Source organism: Balaenoptera borealis (genome assembly GCF_965194805.1).
Source record: "Balaenoptera borealis genome assembly, chromosome: 16".
NCBI classification, from domain to species: Eukaryota; Metazoa; Chordata; class Mammalia; order Artiodactyla; family Balaenopteridae; genus Balaenoptera; species Balaenoptera borealis.
The window spans coordinates 59,091,485-59,114,257 of record NC_138872.1 but is presented as its reverse complement, the minus strand read 5'-3'; the positions used below and the strand labels follow the sequence as shown (position 1 = coordinate 59,114,257).

Genomic DNA, 22,773 nt, shown 5'->3' with positions numbered 1-22,773 from the left:
ATGCATATAGATGCAAAAATCCTCAACAAACCGAATCCAACAACATATAAAAAAGATCATACACCATGATCAAGTTGGATTCATCCCAGGGTCACAAGGATGATTCAACACATGCAAATCAATCACTGTGATATACCACATCAACAAAAGAAAAGACAAAAGCCACGTAATCATCTCAATAGATGCGGAAAAAGCGTTTGATAAAATTCAACATCCATTCATGATAAAAACTCTCACCAAAGTGGGTATAGAGGGAACATATCTCAACATAATTAAAGCCATTTATGACAAACCCACAGCCAACATGATACTCAATGGTGAAAAGCTGAAAGTCTTCCCACTAAATTCTAGAACAAGACAAGGATGCCCACTCTCACCACTTCTATTCAACATAGTATTGGAAGTCTTAGCCACAACAATCAGACAAGAAAAAGAAATAAAAGGCATCCAAATTGGAAAGGAAGAAGTAAAATTGTCATTATATGCAGATGACATGATACTCTCTATAGAAAACCGTGAAGACTCCACACAAAAACTATTAAAACTGATAAACGGACTCAGCAAGGTAGCAGGATACAAGATTAACATACAGAAATCTGTTGCATTTCTTTACACTAAAATATCAGAAGGAGAAAGTTAAAAAAAAAAAAAAGACAATCACTTTTAAAATCATGTCAAAAAAAAATAAAATACCTAGGAATAAACCTGACCAAGGAGATGAAAGACTTATATGCTGAGAACTATAAAACATTGAGAAAGGAAACTGAAGATGCTTTAAAGAAATGGAAAGATATCCCATGCTCTTGGACTGGAAGAATTAGTATTGTTGAAATGGCCATACTACCCAAAGCAATCTATAGATTTAATGTGATCCCTATCAAATTACCCACAACATCTTTCACAGAACTAAAACAAATAATCCTAAAATTTATATGGAACTACAAAAGACCCAGAATTGCCAAAGTAATCCTCAGGGAAAAGAACAAAGCTGGAGGCATAACCCTCCCAGACTTCAGACAATACTACAAAGCTACAGTAATCAAAACAGTGTGGTACTGGCACAAAAACAGACATATGGATCAATGGAACAGAATAGAGATCCCAGAAATAAACTCACACACAACTACAGTCAATTAATCTTCAACAAAGGAGGCAAGAAATACAATGGAGAAAAGACAGTCTCTTCAGCAAGTGGTGTTGAGAAAGCTGGACAGCTGCATGTAAATCAGTGAAGTTAGAAAATATACAAAAATATACAAAATAATATATAAAAATAAACTCAAAATGGCTTAAACACTTACATATAAGACATGACACCATAAAACTCCTAGAAGAGATCATAGGCAAAACATTCTCTGACATAAATCTGACATAAATCGTACCAGTGTTTTCTTAGGTCAGTCTTTCAAAGCAATAGAAATAAAAGCAAAAATAAACAAATGGGACCTAACCAAACTCATAAGCTTTTGCACAGCAGAAGAAACCACAAACAAAATGAAAAGACAACCTATGGAATGGGAGAAAATATTTGCAAACAGTGTGACCAACAAGGGCTTAATTTCCAAAATATACAAACAGCTCACACAGCTCAATATCAAAAAAACAAACAACCGAATCAAAAATTGGGCAGAAGACCTAAATAGACATTTCTCCAAAGAAGACATACAGATGGCCAACAGCCACATGAAAAGATGCTCAACGTTGCTAATTAGAGAAATGCAAATCAAAACTATAATGAGGTATCACCTCACTCCAGTCAGAATGGCAATCATCAAAAAGTCTACAAATAACAAATGCTGGAGAAGGTGTGGAGAAAAGGGAACCCTCCTACACTGTTGGTGGGAATGTATATTGGTGCAGCTACTATGGAGAACAGTATGGAGGTTCTTTAACAAACTAAAAATAGAACTAGCATATGACCCAGAAATTCCACTCCTGGGCAGCATATATCTGGAAAAGATGAAAACTCTAATTCAAAAAGACACATGCACCCCAATGTTCACAGCAGCACTATTTACAAAAGCCAAGACATGGAAGCAACCTAAGTGTCCATCAACAGATGAATGGGTAAAGATGATGTGATATGTATATATATATATACACATACACACACACACACACACACACACACACACACACACACACACACAGGAATATTACTCACCCATAAAAAAGAATGAAATACTGCCATTTGTAGCAACAAGGATGGACCTAGAGATTTTCATACTAAGTGAATTAAGTCACACAGAGAAAGACAAATATCCTATGATATCACTTATATGTGGAATCTAAAAAAATGATACAAATGAACTTATTTACAAAATAGAAACAGACTCACAGACATAGAAAACAAACTTATGGTTACCAAAGGGGAAAGGGGGGTGGGGGGAGGGATAAATTAGGAGCTTGAGATTAACAGATACACACTACTATATATAAAATAAACAACAAAGACCTACTGTATAGCACAGGGAACTATATTTAATATCTTGTAAAAAAAATGAGGTTACGTATATCATAAATCTAAGTGTATAGCTTGATATATGTGAAAATGTACATATATATGAATCTTAAGTACTCGTACCTGTGTGTGTATATATATATACATATATATACACGCACACATCTCACAAACCTTAGGTGTCCAGCTTGATGAATTTTTGCAAATAAATACACCACCCAGATCAGGCACAGTGCATTTCCAGCTCCCCGAAAGGTCCCTCACACCCCTGCCCCGTCAATACTCTCTTCCCAAAGACAGCCCCTAGCCTAACTTCCAGCACCACTGACTCGCTTTGCCTGATCTTGAACTTCATATACATGGACTCATACAGGACGCTGCCTCTGGCGTCTGGCCTCTTTCACTCATCACCACATCCCAGTTATCCATGTTGCTGCATGTGTGCTAGCAGTGCATTCCTTTTTTTTTCCTTTCTGCTATATAGTATTCTGTTCTTTGAACAGTCCACAATCTACCCACCCAGAATCCACACCTGTAACAACCAGCCAGGTGATGCTGATGCCTCGAGCACTTCTTTTCATTCTGTCTTGCCAGCTGTGGTTGGCTGGGGATGAATGGGCTTGCCGGAGAAGGAATGTTAGCCCCACTGTGACTGGTTAGTGGCTGCCGGGCCACCAGGGGCACAGACGCCTATGCTGGCAGCTTGAGATGTGCAACCTCGGGCTTCTCGGCTGCACTCTTGAGGTGGAAGAGCCACACGCTCCCATCCTTCCCCAGCAGGGACTTTTCCAGGGCCTCCACGACATGACTCTGTGGTCGGTGAGGCCACCATGGGGGTGGCGGAGGTGCCTCTATTAATCGACTGGGATTTTTCTACTACTCCCTCACTGTGTGGCCAGCTTTCTGTGGTATCCTTTTATAATAAACCCAGGAGTCTACAAGTAATCTCAGGCTCTCAGGCCTTCTGTCACTTAGGTCACCAAACCCAACAGGCAACAGGTGCACTCGTGAAATGGCTGCTTGTAATAATGAAAATACGGAAACCACCTAAACGCCCATGGTCACGTTAAGTAAGTTATGGCCCAGCAAGATGCAGCTCTTAAACCAAACAAGGTAGGGATACATGAACGGACAATATGAAAAATCTAAGATACGCTAGTAAGTTGGGAAAAATAAAACAAACAGCAAAATGGTATGTGTCCACTGAACTCTTAGGGTGAGATTCTATAGAACTTTTGCTTCCTACAGTTTTTTAATGTTTGATTTTTGTTGTTGTTGTTGTTTTATAATAAGGACATTTTCTCTCTATAATTAGAAAATAAAAATAAAAGCAAATCTCACCCATCCTTCTCACCCCCATACATCCAAGTTCTGTAAAATGGGAGTAATTTCTGCTGCTTTGGCAGGGCTTATGAAAGCACTCTGATGAATTCCCTGTAAGGCCAGCAGCATCTGCCTGGGTTTTCTTATAGCACAGCACCCTTTTTAGTCCTAGTACAAGAAAGGCCATGTGATCCAGAAAGCCCAGAATTTTCAACCGCCTCTTCAATCCAGTAGCCCTGGGGTTAGCTGGGTTATCAGAGACATAAATCATACCAGTGTTTTCTTAGGTCAGTTTGGGGGAATGCTGGATTTCATGATAAAACTCTAACTGGACACTTCCACCTGCCAGACCCCATACTACACTCTGCACACCCACTGTCACACTCAATCCTCAAACCACTCTAATCACCAGGTACTAGCATTATCTCTACTTCACAGATGCAGAAACTGCAACTTGGAGAGTTCACTCCCTGGAATACACATGGGGTGTATGTGGCAGAACCAGGCCTCGGACCTGCTTGGGTCTGCGTCCCTGGCCCGTACCACTGAGCTGGGTCTTCCCCTCTCGGAGTTTTCAGAAACCACACGCAATTGATATCCAGGGTAACAAAAGCTGTTGGGAAACCACTCAGGGAGAGTGAGTCAACTCACATTTGGCAACTCACAGACATGGGGCAGCGTAAGGAGAGTCTCCTGGAACAGCAGCACCATCTAATGGCCATCAGTCAGCAGCTCTTTCCTATCCCTCCCTCCTCCCTCCTCAGGAGGAATGCCACCATCTCTACCTCTCTCCACCCATCAGAAATTTTTTAAACCTGTCGTGGGCACCTAGAGCCTGCCTGTGGCATAGACATTCTATCACTTGTCTTCTCTTCCCTGCTTCCTGCAGGCAGGGCCTGGGGCTTGGTGCAGTCACCTTGAAATAATAAAGCTCGTGATCAAGCCTGGAGGATTAGGAGCTAAACCAGGGTTTCTAACCCTTGGCACTGTTGACATTTTGGGCTAACTAATCCTTTATTGTGGGGGGCTGTCCTGTGTGTTGTGGGATGTTTAACAGCATCCCTGGTCTCTACCCACTAGATGCCAGTAGCGCCCGCCCCCCAAGGAACGTCTCCAGACACTGACAAATGTCCACTGGGAGCACAGTCACCCCTAGCTGAGGACCACTGAGCTAGCTCACCTGGGCTGAAACCCCTTCTCAACTCCTACCTCGCTAGAGCTGTCACCTGGAGCCAGTGACTCAAACTCTCTAGGTGTTAAATGAGGGCACTGACAGCACCTGCCTCGCAGGTTGGTTGTTTCAGACGAAGAGCCCGGGGCTCATCGAGGGCCGGGAAGAGGCTCTGAGTCACACCCTCGTCAGTCGGGCAGTGGGACTGAAGCAGGCAGGTCAGGGGCCAAAGCCACGCCCTTGCATGCTCCTTGGCCACGTTCCTCCTCACCTTGCTGCTTCCATGGCTTATTCTGTTGGCCTATTATTCAGCGACCCAAGCTCTTTAATAACAGGTTATAAAGAAGAAATGCAAACACTCCCAGAACGACAGCAGAGGGGAGCCCTCTCTTAGCTCTTCACAGCACCCTACCACGCAGGGGAAAAAAAATGACATTAGGGAGTGAACTGTGTGCCCCCAAAATTCATATGCTGAAACCCTAACCCTCACCATGACTGTATTTGGAGATGCAGCCTTTCAGGAGGTAATTAAGGTTAAATGAGGTCATAGGGTGGGGCCCTGATCCGAGAAGACTGGTGTCCTTCTAAGAAAAGGAAGAGACACCGGAACTCTCCCTCTCTCCACGTGCACAGAGGAAAGAACACGTGAGGACACAAAGAGAATGTGGCCATTTACAAACCAGGAAGAGAGGCCTCACCCGAAACCCTGATGGCACCATGATCTTGGACTTCCAGCCTGCAGAACTGTGAGAAAATAAATTTCTGTCATCTAAGCTGCCCAGCCTGGGGTATTTTGCTATGGCAGCCCAAGCACACCGAGACACACAGTAAGCACAGACATTCAAACAGCAACATGAACGCCACGGCAAACGACATGCAGCTGACACTCAGAGGTGCGGAGGCAAGTGTCAGGACTGTCCTTACAAAGTGAGGTCTCGTGACTGATATTCTCAAAGAGGATGTTCAAGGTCTGCAACAGCTGAACGCACACGTAGCGGCCTGACTTCTGCCGCAGGATGTTCAAGAAGAAGACGAACATGTTCTTCTCCAGGAAGAAGCTGGGGAGAGAATGGGAAAGCGTCAGTGGTCTGCTTCTACACGTGGAAATGCATGTCGTCCTCTGGTTGCACGCCCAGCACACGCGTGTGCACCCCAACAAAGGCATCCGCAGAGCAGCCAGATCATACCACCCGTGTGGCCTTGGCTTCTGCGATACCCAGCTCCCACGATGCTGTCCTCCACCAAGAAAAATGCGACCTTTCAGACTCTCTTCCCGGAATGTGAGAACAGTGCTGATTCTGGGAAGCAGTGAACTCCTAGATTTCTGACAGAGTGGGAAGGATCTTTCCCAACTAAATGATTACACAGTGACCTACCTACACTTATAAACCCAACAAGCAGCATTTTCCATCCAATATTTTATAAGCCTAGTTTTCCTCACTAAGCCTCTTTCCTTTGCTTTCATAGCTTTGAGTGCTCACCAACAACCTGGGAACCAGAGTAATTCCCTACAAAGGGGTAAGATGATGCTGAATATTAAAAGAGTTTGGGTTTCTCAATTAACAAGTCTGTCGTTTCCACATCTAGGGTATGAGAACTGGAAGGAAAGAGAAGGTGCTGATGTGGTCATGGGACCCCAGCTGGTCCCCAAGTCTGCTTTGCCTTTCTTGTCCTGGACGGGACATTTGTCTACATGCAGCCTGGGGGCACTGACTTTGGGGGCACACATTGGCTCTTTTAGTCTTGAAATGCAGACCCCCTAATGCCTGTCTTTAAAGGAAGAAAATGACGTTTCTAGTTTGGTGTTCTCTGTATTCACGCTAAGACCAGGTAATCTCTCATCTGGGATACTCAGAACAATTCCCAGCAGTCCCGTGGGTCTGCTGGTTGACTCAGTGTTTGGTCTCCCTCTTCCCTCTGCTGTCAAGTGGCAGGAACATGGGCCTGGCACTTGCTCAGTGCTGCAGATCTTCTGTTTGAATCCATGAAAGGGTAAATGAATAAATAAATATGACCTTAAAGAGACCTCTAAATTATTTTCCAACTCTGATTCTGGGAGCCCGTGTGCCTACAAATGCCATCCACGTTGATCCCCAGAATATTTCATTCATTGGACCTATCGTGTCATCCTATGCGGCAGGTTGTACAAAGCACTGACTCCCAAGTATCACCCAACAAGCTCAGCGCACCCCAAGACCGACTTGGGAACTTGTTAAAATGCTTGTACCTACACCTTGCCCAGGGGTAGATTCCGTAGGTCTAGTGTGAAATCCAGGAGCCTGGATTTTTAAAACTCCCTAGGGTAGTAAGGGGCTCCTTGGAAAAGTGGCTAATTCTAGGGCTGGGGCAGATAAAATGCAAGATGAGCCTGGAGCACCTCAGAGTACCAGAAAGTAAGGAAGTGCTCCAAAAACCAAAAGGATGGGGCTGAGTCAAAGGGACACAGGAAGCGTCCTGAAAGAGCTCCTAGTGCCTGAAGCTGGAACAATGCCAGCAAAACAATAAATAACGTAGTATTGGATTATAATCCAGAGGATAAAATAAATATCCATGAGTCCCTATTGATATACATGTGCCTTGCAGATATTGTGTTTTTCTTACAAATTGAAGGTTTGTGGTGACCTTGTGTTGAGCAAGTCTATTGGCGCCATTTTCCCAACAGCATTATTTTTTAACTGAGGTATGTACATTGTTTCTCAGACACAATGCTATTGGATACTTAACAGACTACAGTACAGTGTAAACATAACTTTTATATACATTGGGACACCAAAAAAATTCGTGTAACTCGCTTTATTGCAATATTTGCCTTATGGCGGTGGCCTGGAACCAAACCTGAAAGATCTTCAAGGGATGCATATAAATAAATGATTGAATAGACAAATAAATGAGGAGAAAAGACAAATCTTCCACGAAGAAGAATTTCAAACAGTGTATGTAGATACTCCCCCCTTTAAGAAGGTGGAGCTTAATTCCCACGCCCCCAACGTCCAGGTGGGCTGGACTTAGCGACTCACTTTCGAGACTACTGTAGGGGAGGGGGAAAGAGTAACTTTAAAGTAAAAAAGTCTGGCAGACACCACCTGAGCCAAGTGATCAGGTTAACCTCTCCAGGAATCATGTGGATATCAGGAACGTTGACATTCTGGGATGGGAAGGACACTTCCCCTCTGTGACACTCTTCCCCAAAATTCCCAGGCTAATCAGGAGAGAAACCCAGATTGGGGGACATTCTACAGAACAGCTGGTCAGTACTTCTCAAAACTATCAAGGTCATAAAAAACAAGAGAAGACTAAAAACCTGTCACAGACCACAGGACACTGGGGAGACGTGACAACTAAAATGACTGTGGGTGCCTGGATTGGGATCCTGGAGCAGAAAGAGGATGCTAATGGAAAAACGGGTAAATTCCAAATCAAGTCTGGAGTTGACGTAATGGTGATGTTTTAACAAATGCACTCTAGTCATATAAGATATTAACAGGGAAACGGCGTGAGGGGTAAATGGGAACTTTCTGTACAATCTAAATCTAAAATTATCCCCAAACTTAAAAATGGATTAAAAACAAGTTCTCTTGGGGCCTCTGTGGGGCAGTGATTTAAGAATAACTGGGCCTCTAAGAGCTCGGTGGTTTTTCTAAGATGACAGACGGACTCGTCCATTCTAGTAAAGGTGACGCGGTTTCTAATCTTTAACCCAAGGGTCTTTTCTCATTTCCATAAACAGATACCGAGCAACCAACAAATAGTAAATTCCCCATGGGTCCTGAAAGGCAACTAGTCCCGCTTATGAGCAACACCTATTTATTACTCGTGTCTTCCCTTGGGGAACCCAGCCAGTGTCACAGGTCTGCATTTTAAACAATTTGCATTTTCCACAAGTAGCTCCATATTAGCAAACCTCACTGACGAAAATATAGAGCTATCCAGAAAATCAGAACATCTAATAAGAAGCCAGGTTGGAAATGGAACACCTGTATTTGTTTTCAATGGGTTTTTTAAGTGGCCTCAACACTTATAATTGAGATTATTTTATATAAAAATAAAATCTGTGTTTGGTGGTTGTCATAACCCCAATCCTTCTGCACTCAGACGCTGGGACAGGTCTGTTGAGGAAAGTAGTTCATGGGTTACGGCCTTTGCTTTTTAACTGTCCAATAGGGACACCTTTTTTTTTTTAATAAATTTATTTAGTTATTTATATTTTATTTTTGGCTGCATTGGGTCTTCATTGCTGTGTGTGGGCTTTCTCTAGTTGCGGGAGCGGGGGCTACTCTTTGTTGTGGTGCGTGGGCTACTCAGTGAGGTGGCTTCTCTTGTTGCGGAGCACGTGCTCTAGGTGCGCGGGCTTCAGTAGCTGTGGCACGTGGGCTCAGTAGTTGCGGTGCGCGGGCTCCAGAGAGCAGGCTCAGTAGGTGTGGCTCACGGGCTTAGTTGCTCCGTGGCATGTGGCATCTTCCCGGACCAGGGCTCGAACCCGTGTCCCCTGCATTGGCAGGCGGATTCTTAACCACTGTGCCACCAGGGAAGTCCCAATAGGGACACCTTTTAAAATGATCATTTGCTAACATTTCTTGAGTGCCTAACTCTGTATCAGGCACTGGGCAGGGAACTTGCTCTCTCTCACTTAAAGATGAGCAAACTGAGGCGGGCCTGAGACTCTTCACCTAGGAAGTATGAGAGTGAGGAGAAACCCCTCCATGGGCTCTAGGTGTGAGCCGCTGCTTCTCCACTTACCAGCTGTTTGACCTTGAGCATAAAAAGGGGTGGGGATGAGGATAAGGATGGGGATGGGGATGGGGATGAAGATGGGGAAGGGGATGAAGATGGGGAAGGGGATGAAGATGCGGATGGGGAAGGGGATGGGGATAAAGATGGTGATGGTCCTCTACCCTCGGGTAGTTGGGAGACTTAGAAGGATTATCTCATCAAGAGCTCAGCACTGTGGCCACCCATCAGTAAACACAATCAATGTTAGCCCTTAGTGTCTCCACCCAGGGAAGGGTCTTTTCAGTTCAATTAGAATCTAACTACCCAAGACATTTTCTCCTTCCTTTGGGGGAGATAATCAGACATTACTTGGAAAATTATCCATGATATTTTCAGATTTTTCTAGGGACACTCTTTTCCATAACTTTCCCATTTTCAGCAGGCATTTTTACAGTGTTTCAAGGACATTTTAGAGAGGCAGAGAGAGAGGGAGAGAGAGAGATATCTGTGCAGAACCAAATTGGCATCAAATCCTGACATCATCAGGAATGACTCATGGTACACATTTAGAAAAATATTCAAAGGAAGAAGAAGAATCAAAAAACAAAAAACAGGAAACCCTTACTCAAATACAGAGCTGTCATTCTGATCCCCCCAGATCAGAATCTCGGTGATGGATCGGATGGTCTCCACCAGCAAGTTCCTGTTCTGTTCTGTGACGGTGGTGTTTTTGGTCAAAACGTGGTACAGATACCTGAGAGAAAGGAAAAAAAAAAGAGAACCAAAGGTTACCAGTTGAAATGTAAGCCAAGCTCAGTGACCATTAGCAACATTTTAGGGACAATTTGGCTGTGCTTTTTACAGACATAGTTGTTAGCACAATTCCCATTCAGAGGAGACATAACTCACCACCTGAGAAAAATGGCAGACAATGCTTCAAAGTGTTAAATAACCAAGGACACACCAACCCAAACTGAGGCAAGACTGTCAAGCTTTTGAAGACAGCCATCCTCAAACTCCAGTGTGTGCAAGAGAATGACGTGGAGAGCTGGACAAAGCGGGGCCACAGAGCCCACCAGAGACTCAGATTTAGCGGCACTGAAGGAAGACCAGGCATTGGCCTTTTTCACTCTCCTGGGTGATTCTGACGCTGACGGAGCAAGTGGAGACACACAGCTCAGTGCCAAAAGCCTAAGACCCGCTGCCTGGCTGATGCAGAGATCAGACGTGGAGTCACACAGCAGGGAGGGTGGTCCCAGAGCCAGTGGCTGGGGCACAAATCAGGTGCCGTCATGATCACCCTTGGAATGCCCTTAATCCCCCATGAAGCACAGAACTGACGGCTCAGGTGAAGTACGTGGCTTGCAGTTCAAGGGCACAGCTCTTATTTGCTGTGTACAGAGTAAAGTGAAGTGGGTCTGAGAGGCGATGGCCATGTATTCAGTACTTCCCCCACCTGAATGTGCAGGGCCAGGTGGGCACGGCCTAGTCCTCGAGGCCCTCTGCCGCTGGTGAGGGCAAAGCCAAAGCATCGCAGAGGCCACTCCCGAGCAGTGCGGGGACTAGCAGCCTGGCGATGCCCCGGGGGCGCCACCTGGTGCGGTTTTAAGAGAGTGTCTCCAGGGCCGGCAGACTGAGGCAACTTCAGCTGTCACGGCTTGGGAAGGAAAAGGGGACAGCAAGAGGGAGCGACTCAGGAAGAGTCACTTCCCGACTTCTTTTCTGGCCACCTTCAGTTTGGGGGTGGGGGACTGGCGAGAGAAAGGCAGGGAAAGACTGGATAGGTCATACCATTGAAGATCTCTAAAAATGGGTAGGATGTAAAGAGGTAGAATCTTGAAAAATGGAACCACAGGAGCCATCTGCTGCTTTAGGGGGTTTTAGTTATTAGTGCTTGTGCTGTTTGCCTAAAGACATACTATAATCAGTTTTTTAAAATCATTTAGTTAATCTAATTAATTAAAACTACATGCAACTTTTAACATGCAGTAACTAGCATAGCTCTCCCAAAACAGAACTCTCCAGCACCTGTGCCCAAATCCACCAGCAGGGCTGTGCGTGTGGGGGTGAGGCCAGTGGTCCCCTGTGATTAGGTGACTCTACGGCACTGACCCACCCTGGGATGAATCCAGGGGACCCACTCGTGAATCTATGTCTCCATCTTGCCTCGAGTGCCTCTTCCTCAAAAGGCTTAAAGAGCAGAGTTTTTCAAATTGTGGTTCACGGGCCTCCTGCATCAGAATCACCTGCTTAAGTTGCAGATCCTGGCTTCCGAGCCCGGACTCCCGGAATCTGAGCCCTGGGTGCAGGGCCCCAAATCTGCATTTTGAAGGAGCTCCCACTCACGCCATGGCCGTCAGTGACACTGCCCGTGCAGTGCACAGTGCGCCCCCCACCTGCTGTGACAGGCGTTGTTGGCAACGTGGGGAGAGGCGGATGCTCCCCACTCTGGTGTTTCCTTCTGCGTAGGGGACAACATGCATTAGCACCTCACTGGCACACTCCTGGCCCAGGAGGCAGCAGCCTGGGTAAGTGGGTCTGCTCTGAAGACCCCCCATATGGATAGGAGAGGTTAAAATCTTGACGATCAGCCCTGACTTCTATTCACTGTGCTTTCTGCCTGGAATACCCCTGCTGCCCTGACCAACCAGCAAACTCTTACTCATATGTCAAAACCCAGCTCAGGCATCTCTTGGTGAAGCCTTCTCTCTGGCACCTCTGTACCCATATGCATTTGCTGCTGCACAGACCACCCTGACTGGCAATGATCTGTCTCCTTTCCTAGACCTGAGCTCCTCAAGGTCAGGAACATCATCTTATTGATCTTGGTGACCCCAAAAGACTCCAGAATATCTGGAACACAGTAGGTGCTCAGTAAATGCTGAATGGGGGAAGGGTGGGGGACCATCTCCATGAATATAAGGTAGATCAGAGCATACAAGACCAAACATAGTCAAGGAGCCAAATGCCAAATACAGCAAGTAGTGGAACAGAGCGGTAGTGAAGAGTTCAAATATTTGGAGGCCAACAGACAGACCTGGGCTTGATTCCTGGCCCTGTCACTTCCTATGAGTGGCCTGGGACAAGGCACTTACTCTCTCTGGGCCTCAGCTTCTACAACCATCAAGGCCTCCTTGCTGGATTGTTCCAGAGATTTGATGTGATAGCACATAGAAAGAGCTGAGCATGGTGCCTGGCACACGGTAAGCGCTCAACAGATGCAGGGCTAGCTGCTACTACTATTATTATAAGGTGGTCGTTATGAGGGGGGCTGTTATTAAAATCATTATTAAATTATACAAAAAATATTCCAAGAACGTAGGAAGGAGAGATCAGGCTGGATCCAAACAGTCATGAAAAGAGGACTTCACTGCAGGAGTTACGGGAAGGTCCAGAGAAACCAGAGCAGGAAGTGGAACGTTTGGTGTTAGCTGGGTGATGTCAAGCAAATTACTTAATCTCTGTACCTCAGTTATCTCACCTGTAAAATGGGAGCGGCAATAGCACCTAAATACTTTAGTACCTACCCATCATGGTGTCGTTAGGAACAAACAAGTAAAAAGGTAGGTAACTAACCTGGCAGTTCCCATGGATGATACAAGTGCCAGCTATTACTGTTGTTATCATTGCCTTCACTAAATAACCCCTCAAAAAAAATTCTAGTAACTATGAGGAGGCCCTTACAGACAAACCCAGGGGAAGGGCAGGGTGTTAAGTCTTGAAAAGAAGATTCTAGGCACCCCCACATGCGGTGCATGGCCTACATGCCTGGCCCTGTGTGCGGGCCTTCCTGTGACCCTCATACTCGCAGTAACCTGGGGCCGTGCACATCACTAGCACGGCACAGGCCAGGACAGGAACTGAGGGACGCTCGGCAGCTCATCTGCAGCCAAAGGGCAGAGGCTGGCTCAGAGGGCTCCAGCCAATCCCCCTCCTCGGCAGGGCTTGCTGCGCTCTGCCTTTCTCAGTGGCGCCATCTGCTGGCGCGTGGTGATGCCGCGCCGGGGTTTCACCGCATGACCACGCATGAAGTTGGGTACCTTTTCACATGTTCAGAACCATTTAAATATCTACTTTTGTGAGGTGCCTGTGCTAGTTTTTTGCCCATTTTTCCTAGGTAGCGAACCTTTTTTCTTATTAATTTGATGGAGTTTATGCATTCTGAATACAAATCCTTTACTGGATATACCTATGGCAAACATTTTCTCTGAATGTGGCTTGCCTTTTCACTCTCTTTACAGTGGTCTTTTGATGAGCAAAAGTTCCTAATTTTAATGCGGTCCAGTTTATCAATCTTTCCCTTGGATAGTGTTTTTTGTATCAACCTTAAGACATCCTTACCTACCCCAAGGTCATGAAGAAATGCTGTTTTCTTCTTTTCAAAAGTTACTATTTTACCTTTCACATTTTGACTTAGAGTACATTTGAAACTCATTTTTGTGTATGGTGTAAGATACTGGCCAAAATTCATTTTTTCCATATGGCTATCTAGTTGATTCAGCATCATTCACTGAAAAGGTCCTCATTTCTCCAAAGCACACCGATGTCACCATTGCCATTAATCAGGTGACCACACATGGGACTCTTTCTGGATGCTCTAGTTCCACTGATCTATTTGTTTACCTTTGTGCCAACACCATGCTGTCTGATCACTGCAGCTTTAAAATAAATCTTGCAATGTGATAATGTAAGTCTTCCAACTTCTTTCCTTCTGGTTTTTTTTTTTTTATTATTATATTGGCTATTCTTGGTCCTTTGAATTTCCATATAAATTTAAAAATCACCTTCTCAATTTCCACAAAAATACCTGCTAAGATTTCCTTTAAGACTGCCCTAAATCTATAGCTAAATATGGATAGAACTGACATCTTTTGGAGAGTGTAACACGATGACATTTACATTTCCTTCAAGGTTTGCTGGATAGGGGACTTGCACATCTTTTGTGAGATTTATTCCTAGGTATTTGATGGGTTTTTTGATGCTGTTGTAAATGGGAGTGTTTTAAACTACTCGTTTTCTAAATGTTTGTTGTTGGTAGATGGAAACACCCGCTAGATCTCAAGCTCTGAATTCCCACCGCACTGGCCCATCTTTTCGCCCTCACGATGCCCTAGCACACTGTTTTTGGTAATCTTTTTGGAAGAGACCCTCGATATATGTTTGCTTAAATGTAGTGGGGGAAAAAAAGAAAGAAAGCTGAATGGATTAAAGATTAATATTTTAATGCTGCGTCTAACTCCAGGGCTTTGGAAGATCAAGTAATTCAACTACCTCAGAGATACTAATATAGTTTAATAACTTTTTGGTTTTAAACGTAACACTCATTTTAGAAAGGTTGGAAACCTCAACAACAACAAAAAAGAGAAATGGCAATTGTCAATCATGCCACTGCCCAGAGATGACCACTGCTGGAATTGCAATCTATTTCCTCAGGTCTTTTTCTTTGCTATGGATATTATTGGAGTTGAGCTCATGCTGTATGTCCATTACCATGCCCACCTTTTTTCCCACCTCTGGCTAAAATAAAAGCATTTTTGTTATTGGCAACTGTTCTCAAGCATCAGTAGTGACTACGCAGTACACCACTGAAAGGACGGCACAGCAGTTCCTGGGCATTAGATTCCTAATTGTTCAGGTGATCAACAAGGTTACAACAGCCATCTCTATGTGCAAGGCTGTGTTCCCTATCTAGATAAGATTCCAAGGACAGTGACAGATTTTTCTCTTACAATGATAACTGTTACAACAATAACATTTTCTCTCAAACTCTATGTGTGTACATTTTTACCATCATCATCATAAAAACAGTTGCAGCCTCCTGGGCTTTCCTGGTGGTGCAGTGGTTGGGTGCCCGTCTGCCAATGCAGGGGACACGGGTTCGAGCCCTGGTCTGGGAAGATCCCACATGCCGCGGAGCAACTAAGCCTGTGCGCCACAACTACTAAGCCTGCGCTCTAGAGCCCGCAAGCCTAGAGCCCATGCTCCACAACAAAGAGAGGTCACTGCAATGAGAAGCCCGCGCACCACAGCGAAGAGTGGCCCCCGCTTGTTGCAACTAGAGAAAGCCTGCGTGTAGCAATGAAAACCCAATGCAGCCAAAAATAAATAAATTAATTAATTTTAAAAAATAAATAAATAAAAATAAAAACAGTTGCAGTCTCCTATTGCCAGGCCCTGTTCTGAATGCTTCAGATGTGTTCACTCATTAAACCCTTACAACAATCCTGCAGGGCTGATGATCTGGGGAGCTGAGGCTCTGGGAGGCTAGGACCTGCCCAGAGTCCCAACAGAAGGACAGGGCACCAAGGCAGTAATCCCTTGCTTGTAACCATTATAGTATAGAAGATGCAAACAATGAGTTAAACACTTTTATTAGCCAAGCATTTCCATGAAGTTATGAATGCCTAGCACACAAGACAACCAAATAAACAAACTGAAAAGGCATGACAACACTATTCAGATCTCAAGATAAGTGCTTATCACTGACCCTTTTTCCACTTCATTGGAAAAGAGCCGGCATTATCATATCTCCAGAGAAAGTTCTGCAGAATGTAGAACCCCAATTTCAGACTCTTGCACATGAGCAAACTTTACTTTGAGAGACAAGCTTAGGAGTTTGAAACGCCTGGAGACAGAAAAACTGCAGCCTGTTATCAACGTGCAACGAACACATTAGAGGCTCATCACCAAGGACTACGGGCTGTAAACAAATCCCTCCTCCACAGACTCTGCTTTCTCAAGACACTCACTGATTTCACAAGTTAAACTATTACAGTTAATAATAATTATGTCCACTTCAGAGACAGACATACTAAATTCAAATTCATACAAGTTTTATGACTTGTGTCATGCCTCTTAGGATGCTCCCATTGGAAGATACTGAAACATGAGCAAGCTAGAGTGTGAGGAAGGATAGGGCCTAGGGGGGCTGGAAACCCACTCCCCCGAAGCACATCCCCCAGATAACAAGGTCTGGGGTGAGGGGACACGGAGCCTGTGTCTGTGTGGCCTCCTCAGCACAGCACCAGGGCAGACAGCTCCCAGAGGGTCCTACTCTGTGTCCTGAAAACCCCCATTTGGTCAGGATCCAGCCCTCTGGCCAGCAGGACAAGGAGAAGCTCCAAGCAGGGTGGAATCGGACTAGAAGACTAGCAGAAGGTGTTAAAGGCGGTGCTTCTCCTGATGAATCACCCCTGAAAGATGTCAAACTGGGCCAGCGGGTGAGGCCGGGACTGAGACGCTGAGATGCCGGGGAGCCTGAGATGCCGGGGAGCCGGCAATCACGGCGAGAACGTAGCAGGGCTTTCAGCCCTAGAAAAAGTCACAGCTCTGGCACAGGCGCTGTGCCCAAACTGGCAAGAGCAAACTGCTGTTAAGAAAAGTCAGGCCAGAACTCGCCTCTTTTGTTCATCCTATGACGAATTCTTGTTGATCTTTTACTGCGTGCTAGGCCCTGTACCGGCATCTGACAACTTCCACGTGAACAAGCCACCCAGGCCTCTGTCCTCACAAAGCTTACGTTCAAATCTGGGAGTAGCAAACAAACATATATTCAAGTAAGACCATTTCTGATAGCGAAAGGTCATGCCTGAGGAGCCCTGGCCAGCTTCTTGGGGATCTAACTCACAGGTGGGATAAAGCTTGACGAGCCCAGAGCACCTACCAGCTGGTCTAACTCTTTGGCTATGAGAAGACCTTATGATAACATGCTGAGTGAGACGGTGGGAGCAAGAACAGGAGAAGCTACAGATGACGGTAAAACTTCTTGTTGGCTTAAGTCACCAGGGCAATTTTTATGAAAGAATTGTTTAGGTTTGTTTTGTTTTGTTCTGTTTTTTGTGGCCATGCCACGCAGCTTGTGGGATCTTAGTTCCCGGACCACAGATTGAACCCGGGCCACCGCAGTAAAAGTGCTGAGTCCTAACCACTGGACTGCCAGGGAATTCCCAAGAATTGGTATTTTAAGGATACAGTTAGGCATCTGGAGAGAGCACAGGTGCAGACAGGTGAGGTGTGTGCAACAGTGAGGGAGAGAAGGACCATCAACGTGAAATGGCACAAGAAACACCCCGGGGTTACTGCAGGCACTACCCTCACGTACTATAAGACAGAAGCAGGCCCTGAGGGGACGGTCCTCCAATCCATTCTCCAAACTTCGGCCAGACCACAGCACACGGCTCCCCACTGCTCTCAGTCTAGTGTCCAAATTCCTCAACAGGATTTACAAGGCCCAGTGGGACCTAGGCTCTGTGACCTCTCCCGCCTCATGGCTCTGCTCTCGGGCCCTACACACCCCCTTGCCCTGTGTCTCTCTCCTGCAGGCTTCTCAAACGCTGTTTCCTCTGCCTGCAGCATCCCCCCTTCCAGCCTGCCCCCTACTGCCTGTAACAACCACTCATCCTTTATGTCTCCATGTAAATGGGTGTCTGCCTACCAAGGATGCTCCTGGCTCCCCAGCTGGGGTGAGAGGGTCTTCATCTGTGCTCCCAAGCTTAGATGGGTGGGAACAGTCTGGAGCGCTCTGATGGCCTGGGGGAACTTTAGACTTGACATGATGGATGCCTCGGACTCACTATGAGTGATACGATGAATATGATACTCTAAGAAAATGAATCTGGCGATACTGTACCCCAAGCTCTAAAACTAATCAGTGTTATCTTAGGCAAAAGTTGAATATACCAAGAGTAGGTGAATGTCTGCCTGCTGGGTATACATTCCTCTTCTCCCTAACTTTCCTACGCTGAACCATCCCTTTCTCTCATTCTCTGTCCACTAGCTTGGAAGGAGCTGATGCCACCCTGACTCCAGGGAAGGGCCACTTAGAGTACCCCATGCCCCCCTGTCACAGTGACTAGCTCAGGGGCGGGCATGAGACCCCAGGCTGGTTCAATGGTGCTCATTTCTGGACTTCTGCTGGCAATATTAAGAAAAGAAGCTCTCTTTTTCCCAGGGGTTGCTAAGCTGATACGATGTAAGCCTGGAGCATGCTGAGAATGACACCAACCCAGAAGAAAGCGGAGACAAGAACTGGAAAGAAGCACATACAGACAACTTCGTCTGAACACTGAGACTCAGCCGTGGCTTAGCTAGGACAGCCTGTTCAGTGGCAAGAGCCAATCAGTTCCATTTGGGGCTTAAGGCAATTCCAGCTGGGCTTCTGTCACTTAAAACCAAGAATCTTGACCCATACACAAAGGCGACTAGAATTAAGGCAACAACACAACCCAACACCAAGAAAGTTCTAGCAGTTTGTGGACTCGCCGTCCCTAGTGAAGGTGATGCTTCAGTGGCAATCAGGCAACTCCAGCAGTCAAGGTTTCTGCTTGTCAATGTCACAGCCTTGCCACTAGTCTGGGCAATAAACCACCCATGATGTGTAGCAAATGACCTCTTACTATTTCAATCTGCCTCAACTAAATCACTAACTCCATTCAGTAGACAGAGACCACAGTACACAGCTTTCCATTATTTAGCAAAAGTAAAACCCTGTCTTACAGGAAGATTCCTTTCCAGTTTGAAAACCAGGAATGTTATGAATAATGTGGTTCAAAAAGAGTTTCCAGCTCTCCCTACTATCTTCTCAATTGTTCTGTAAATCTCAAACTGTTCTTAACAGTAAAGTCTATATAAAAAAAAAAAAAAAAGGAAGAGGGTTCCCAGATGCTTTGTGTGCCCCCCTCCCAAAACTGTCAATTCTAAATTCGTTTAAATATCTTAATCTCTCCTCTCTACCCACACTGCCCTAGGTCAGGGCAACAGTGTATTAGGAACTGTCACTTGTCACTGGTAGAGTGACCAATTAGTACTGGCTGCCCAGGACTTTCCCAGGTTTAGCACTGAAAGTCCCACATCCTGGGAAACCCCTTAGTCCCAGGCGCCCCGCAACGGTTGGTGGCCCTCCGTATCAGAGGAAGCCCAAGCCCTGTTCTACCTCCAGCCTTGTGTCCCATAACTACCAGCCCCACTTTGACACTCCACAAACCCCAGGGCCGCCCCCACATCCCGCTGCTGCACATGGCGGCTCCTGCTCGTCCTTGACAACTCTGCTCCGGCTGCCTACCCCAGACAGCTTCCAAGAAGGGTTCCCACCGAGCCCTGAACCTACGGTGGTCCCAGCACTTGTCATACCACAGTCACTGGCTCTATGGCTATCTCCCCCACCAGCCAGCGAGCTCCCTCAGGGAATGGGCTGTTCTGTGCCCAAGCATCGGGGTGGGCACTAGCTGTTTATGGCACTCTTTCCCAAGTCGCTTTGGGGTCTTCTAAGCCCCCCTCCAACACACAAATCGCCAGGTTCTTCAGGCTACAGTATGGATTCAGCTGATCCGCCAGATCCGGGGCAGGCAGCTCTGGTTTCCAAAAAGCACCCAACAGCCGTGTGACCTAAACAATGAACCTGGGCAGTTCCCAGGCTACTTCAAAGGAACCTGAGAACCTTTACCATTCCCTGGCTGGGCAGAGGGCGAAGACGGCCATTGGGCAGTGAGACTCAGCCAAGTTGAAAGTCTTCCCAAACTGACTTTTAGGAAATTTTACTCAAAAAGACAGTGTAATGAGTGCAAACACTGAAGTCAAATCCTGGCTTTGACACTTTTCAGCTGTTGTCACATTGGACAAGTGACTGAACCTCTTTGGACCTTAATTTCCAGTCTAAAAAATGGAAACAATAATATTTCTGACAACTCCTAAGACTTGTGAGGACTAAAGGAAATAACACACAGGAATTCCTTAACAAGCACCTGGCACCGAAAATGCATTCAATAATTACTAAAGTAATTTAAAAGGGCTAGAGTCAGGCAGAGTTAGGTGAGAGCTTGCAGGTACCTGGATGCTGGCAGCAGGCCCAACCTCCTTTAGATATCCCTCCTCCCCTTCTCGGCCTCATCCACCCACTCTCTAAATTCCTGAAATCTCTAAGCCTCTCCCTTTCCCGTCCAGCTGCCCTCCCTACACAGCCCCATGCTTGCCCTAGGCCTCTCTCCTCCCCATGTCCTCTCTCATCAACACCTCCCAAACCATTCCTTATTACATAATGATCCCTCCTGCCGCCCACTCTTTGAGACCCACAAACATTTATTAAACACCTGCTCCATGCTAGAAAGGACACAGCTGAGAATTACAGCACCCCTACCCCCAGCCAAATGAGAAGCCCCCATCTAACTTCCCTCCCACCAACACTTTCCAGGGGCCCCTGTCTTCCTGCTACTGTTCCCTGCCCGCCCTCTCCATCCTTCTTTCCCATTAGTAATCCTGGGAGCTCCTTCTGGAAATCAGCCAATTTCTTACCACCAAAGGTTTGCCTACTCCCCCACTCTGTCCCCCCACCCCCCAACACTATATTTTCCTCCCTGAAGTCATTCCCTCTTCAAAGGTCTCTATTTTCCTTCACCTCCACACCCCCTCCTGCAAAAAAATCCTAGGCTCTGCCTGCATGCTCTGCACCTCTCCCCGATTCATTAATTTTTTTCATTCTTTAAGTATCTATTGAGCTCCTACTGTGTGCGAGGCTCAGAGCTAGATGCTGGGAATACAGCTTTGAGCAAAACAAGCCGTCTCTGCCCTCCTGGAAGTACCAGTTTAGTAGCAAACAGAAAAGCGGTAAAAAACAAAAACAAAACAGGATAATTGCAGATAGTGGAGATTAATCAAATGAATGAAATCAAGAGAAAGATCTAACAGAAAGGAATTGAGGCAGGGGAGGCACTTTAGGTAGGGTGGTCTGGGAAGGCCTTGCCCAGCTGATAAACAGTTACCATTATTGGCCACCAACTGTATAACAGACACTGGATCGATCTCTTTCCACGCACAATATTACTGAATCCTTGCACAATGTTCACCATCCCCATTTGCAGACAAGAAATCAGAGGCTCAGAGAGGTGAAACAATTTGTCCAAGGTCACACAGCCCTTAAATGGTGGAATCAGGATTTGAATGCCAGTCTGACTGCAAAGCCACTCTGTGTACTCCTGCTTCCCAGGACCACCTTTGCCACCTGCCTCCCTCGGAGCTCTACTTCTGACGCTTTAGACTCCCCTAAGAAACTAGTTTGTTTTTAAATTATTGTCCTTTATTGAGCACTTGTAGAAGCTTCCAGCTTTACATACATTCTCTGACCCTACCCTCAAAACAATCGTAGAAAGCAGGTGCTCTCACTATATCCATTTTACAACTGAGGAAACTGAGGCCTAAATTCATACGCTTAAGTTCAAACCCACATCTGTCTGACTCCAGGATCCAGACCTCTGACCCGTAAGCTGTCCAGCCTAAGAAGTACCACCCCGGGGAAGCTTGGTGCTCATCGTCCGGCCCCAGCAAGAACGAAGTCTGCATCCGTAAACGGAAATCTCATCCCCTTACTTTACAGATGGGGATACTGAGACTCTGAGAAGCGGAGCGACTTGCCCAAGGTCACACAGAGAGGAGCTACGGGGTCAGGGTTCGAACCCAGGCGCCCTAAGTCCAGAGCCCTAGCGCTTAACCACCGCACAGCCTTTCCCGAGCGCCTCTCTCGGCCCTCCGCCTCCGCTCTCACACTTCCCAGCGCCCCCGGCCAGGAGCTATGCGCCTCCATCCCCAAGTCCAGCCCCGCGGCCTCCCCCTTCTGCCCCCAGTACACTCACTTGAGGTGGTCCAAGGAGTGGATATTGCGGGAAGACTTGCCATGGCCCCCGCCCACCCAGCTCCGCGAGCGGCCAAACATGTCGGCGGCCCCGGCCAGTCGCTTGCCTCACGGTCTCATGCCCAAGCGGCCAAGCGGCCGGGCGCCCGCGGCGGCGGCACAAGCGGAGAAGGCAGCGGCGGAGGTGCTGGAGAGACGGCCAACCACCTTCCCCCCCGGCCCACAGTCCAGCACTGACATTCAGCCGGAACCGGCCCTTCGACCGCCGCGCTTTACGGCGCCGTCAAGAGGAACGCTGGGAAATGCAGTTCTCCCGCGAGGCCCCCGCTGACTAGACTCTGCGAAGGAACTACAAGGCCCGGTGTGCATCACGAAACTTCAGGCCAGCGGCCTTGGAAAAGAGGCGGAGCGAGAAGAGGACAGTCCGCAGTATCTTAGGGATAGGCGGGAATGGGAAACCTATGGGCGGAGCCCTGAGAAATGAATCCG

General features: G+C 46.6%; 1 protein-coding gene across 9 annotated transcripts in view; it reads right to left on the bottom strand.

Annotated features, from left to right (window-relative positions):
• The window catches only part of CLEC16A (C-type lectin domain containing 16A), a 240,646-nt gene extending 218,076 nt beyond the window's left edge, over positions 1–22,570 (bottom strand). For 7 of the 9 annotated variants that reach the window (XR_014236203.1, XM_082362954.1, XM_082362951.1 and 4 more), the window contains exons 1-3: positions 22,286–22,569; positions 10,291–10,419; positions 5,880–6,013 (exon numbers count right to left, since the gene is read on the bottom strand). Coding sequence is in view for 8 of the 9 variants with exons in the window: in XM_082362954.1 (XP_082219080.1) it covers positions 5,880–6,013; positions 10,291–10,419; positions 22,286–22,365 (343 nt within the window). In the remaining variant the exon portion in view is untranslated. Of the gene's footprint in view, positions 1–5,879; positions 6,014–10,290; positions 10,420–22,285 lie in introns of all 9 variants that reach the window. The other 2 variants (XM_082362953.1, XM_082362949.1) reach the window with 2 other exon arrangements.
• Between the last annotated feature and the right edge of the window lie 203 nt (positions 22,571–22,773).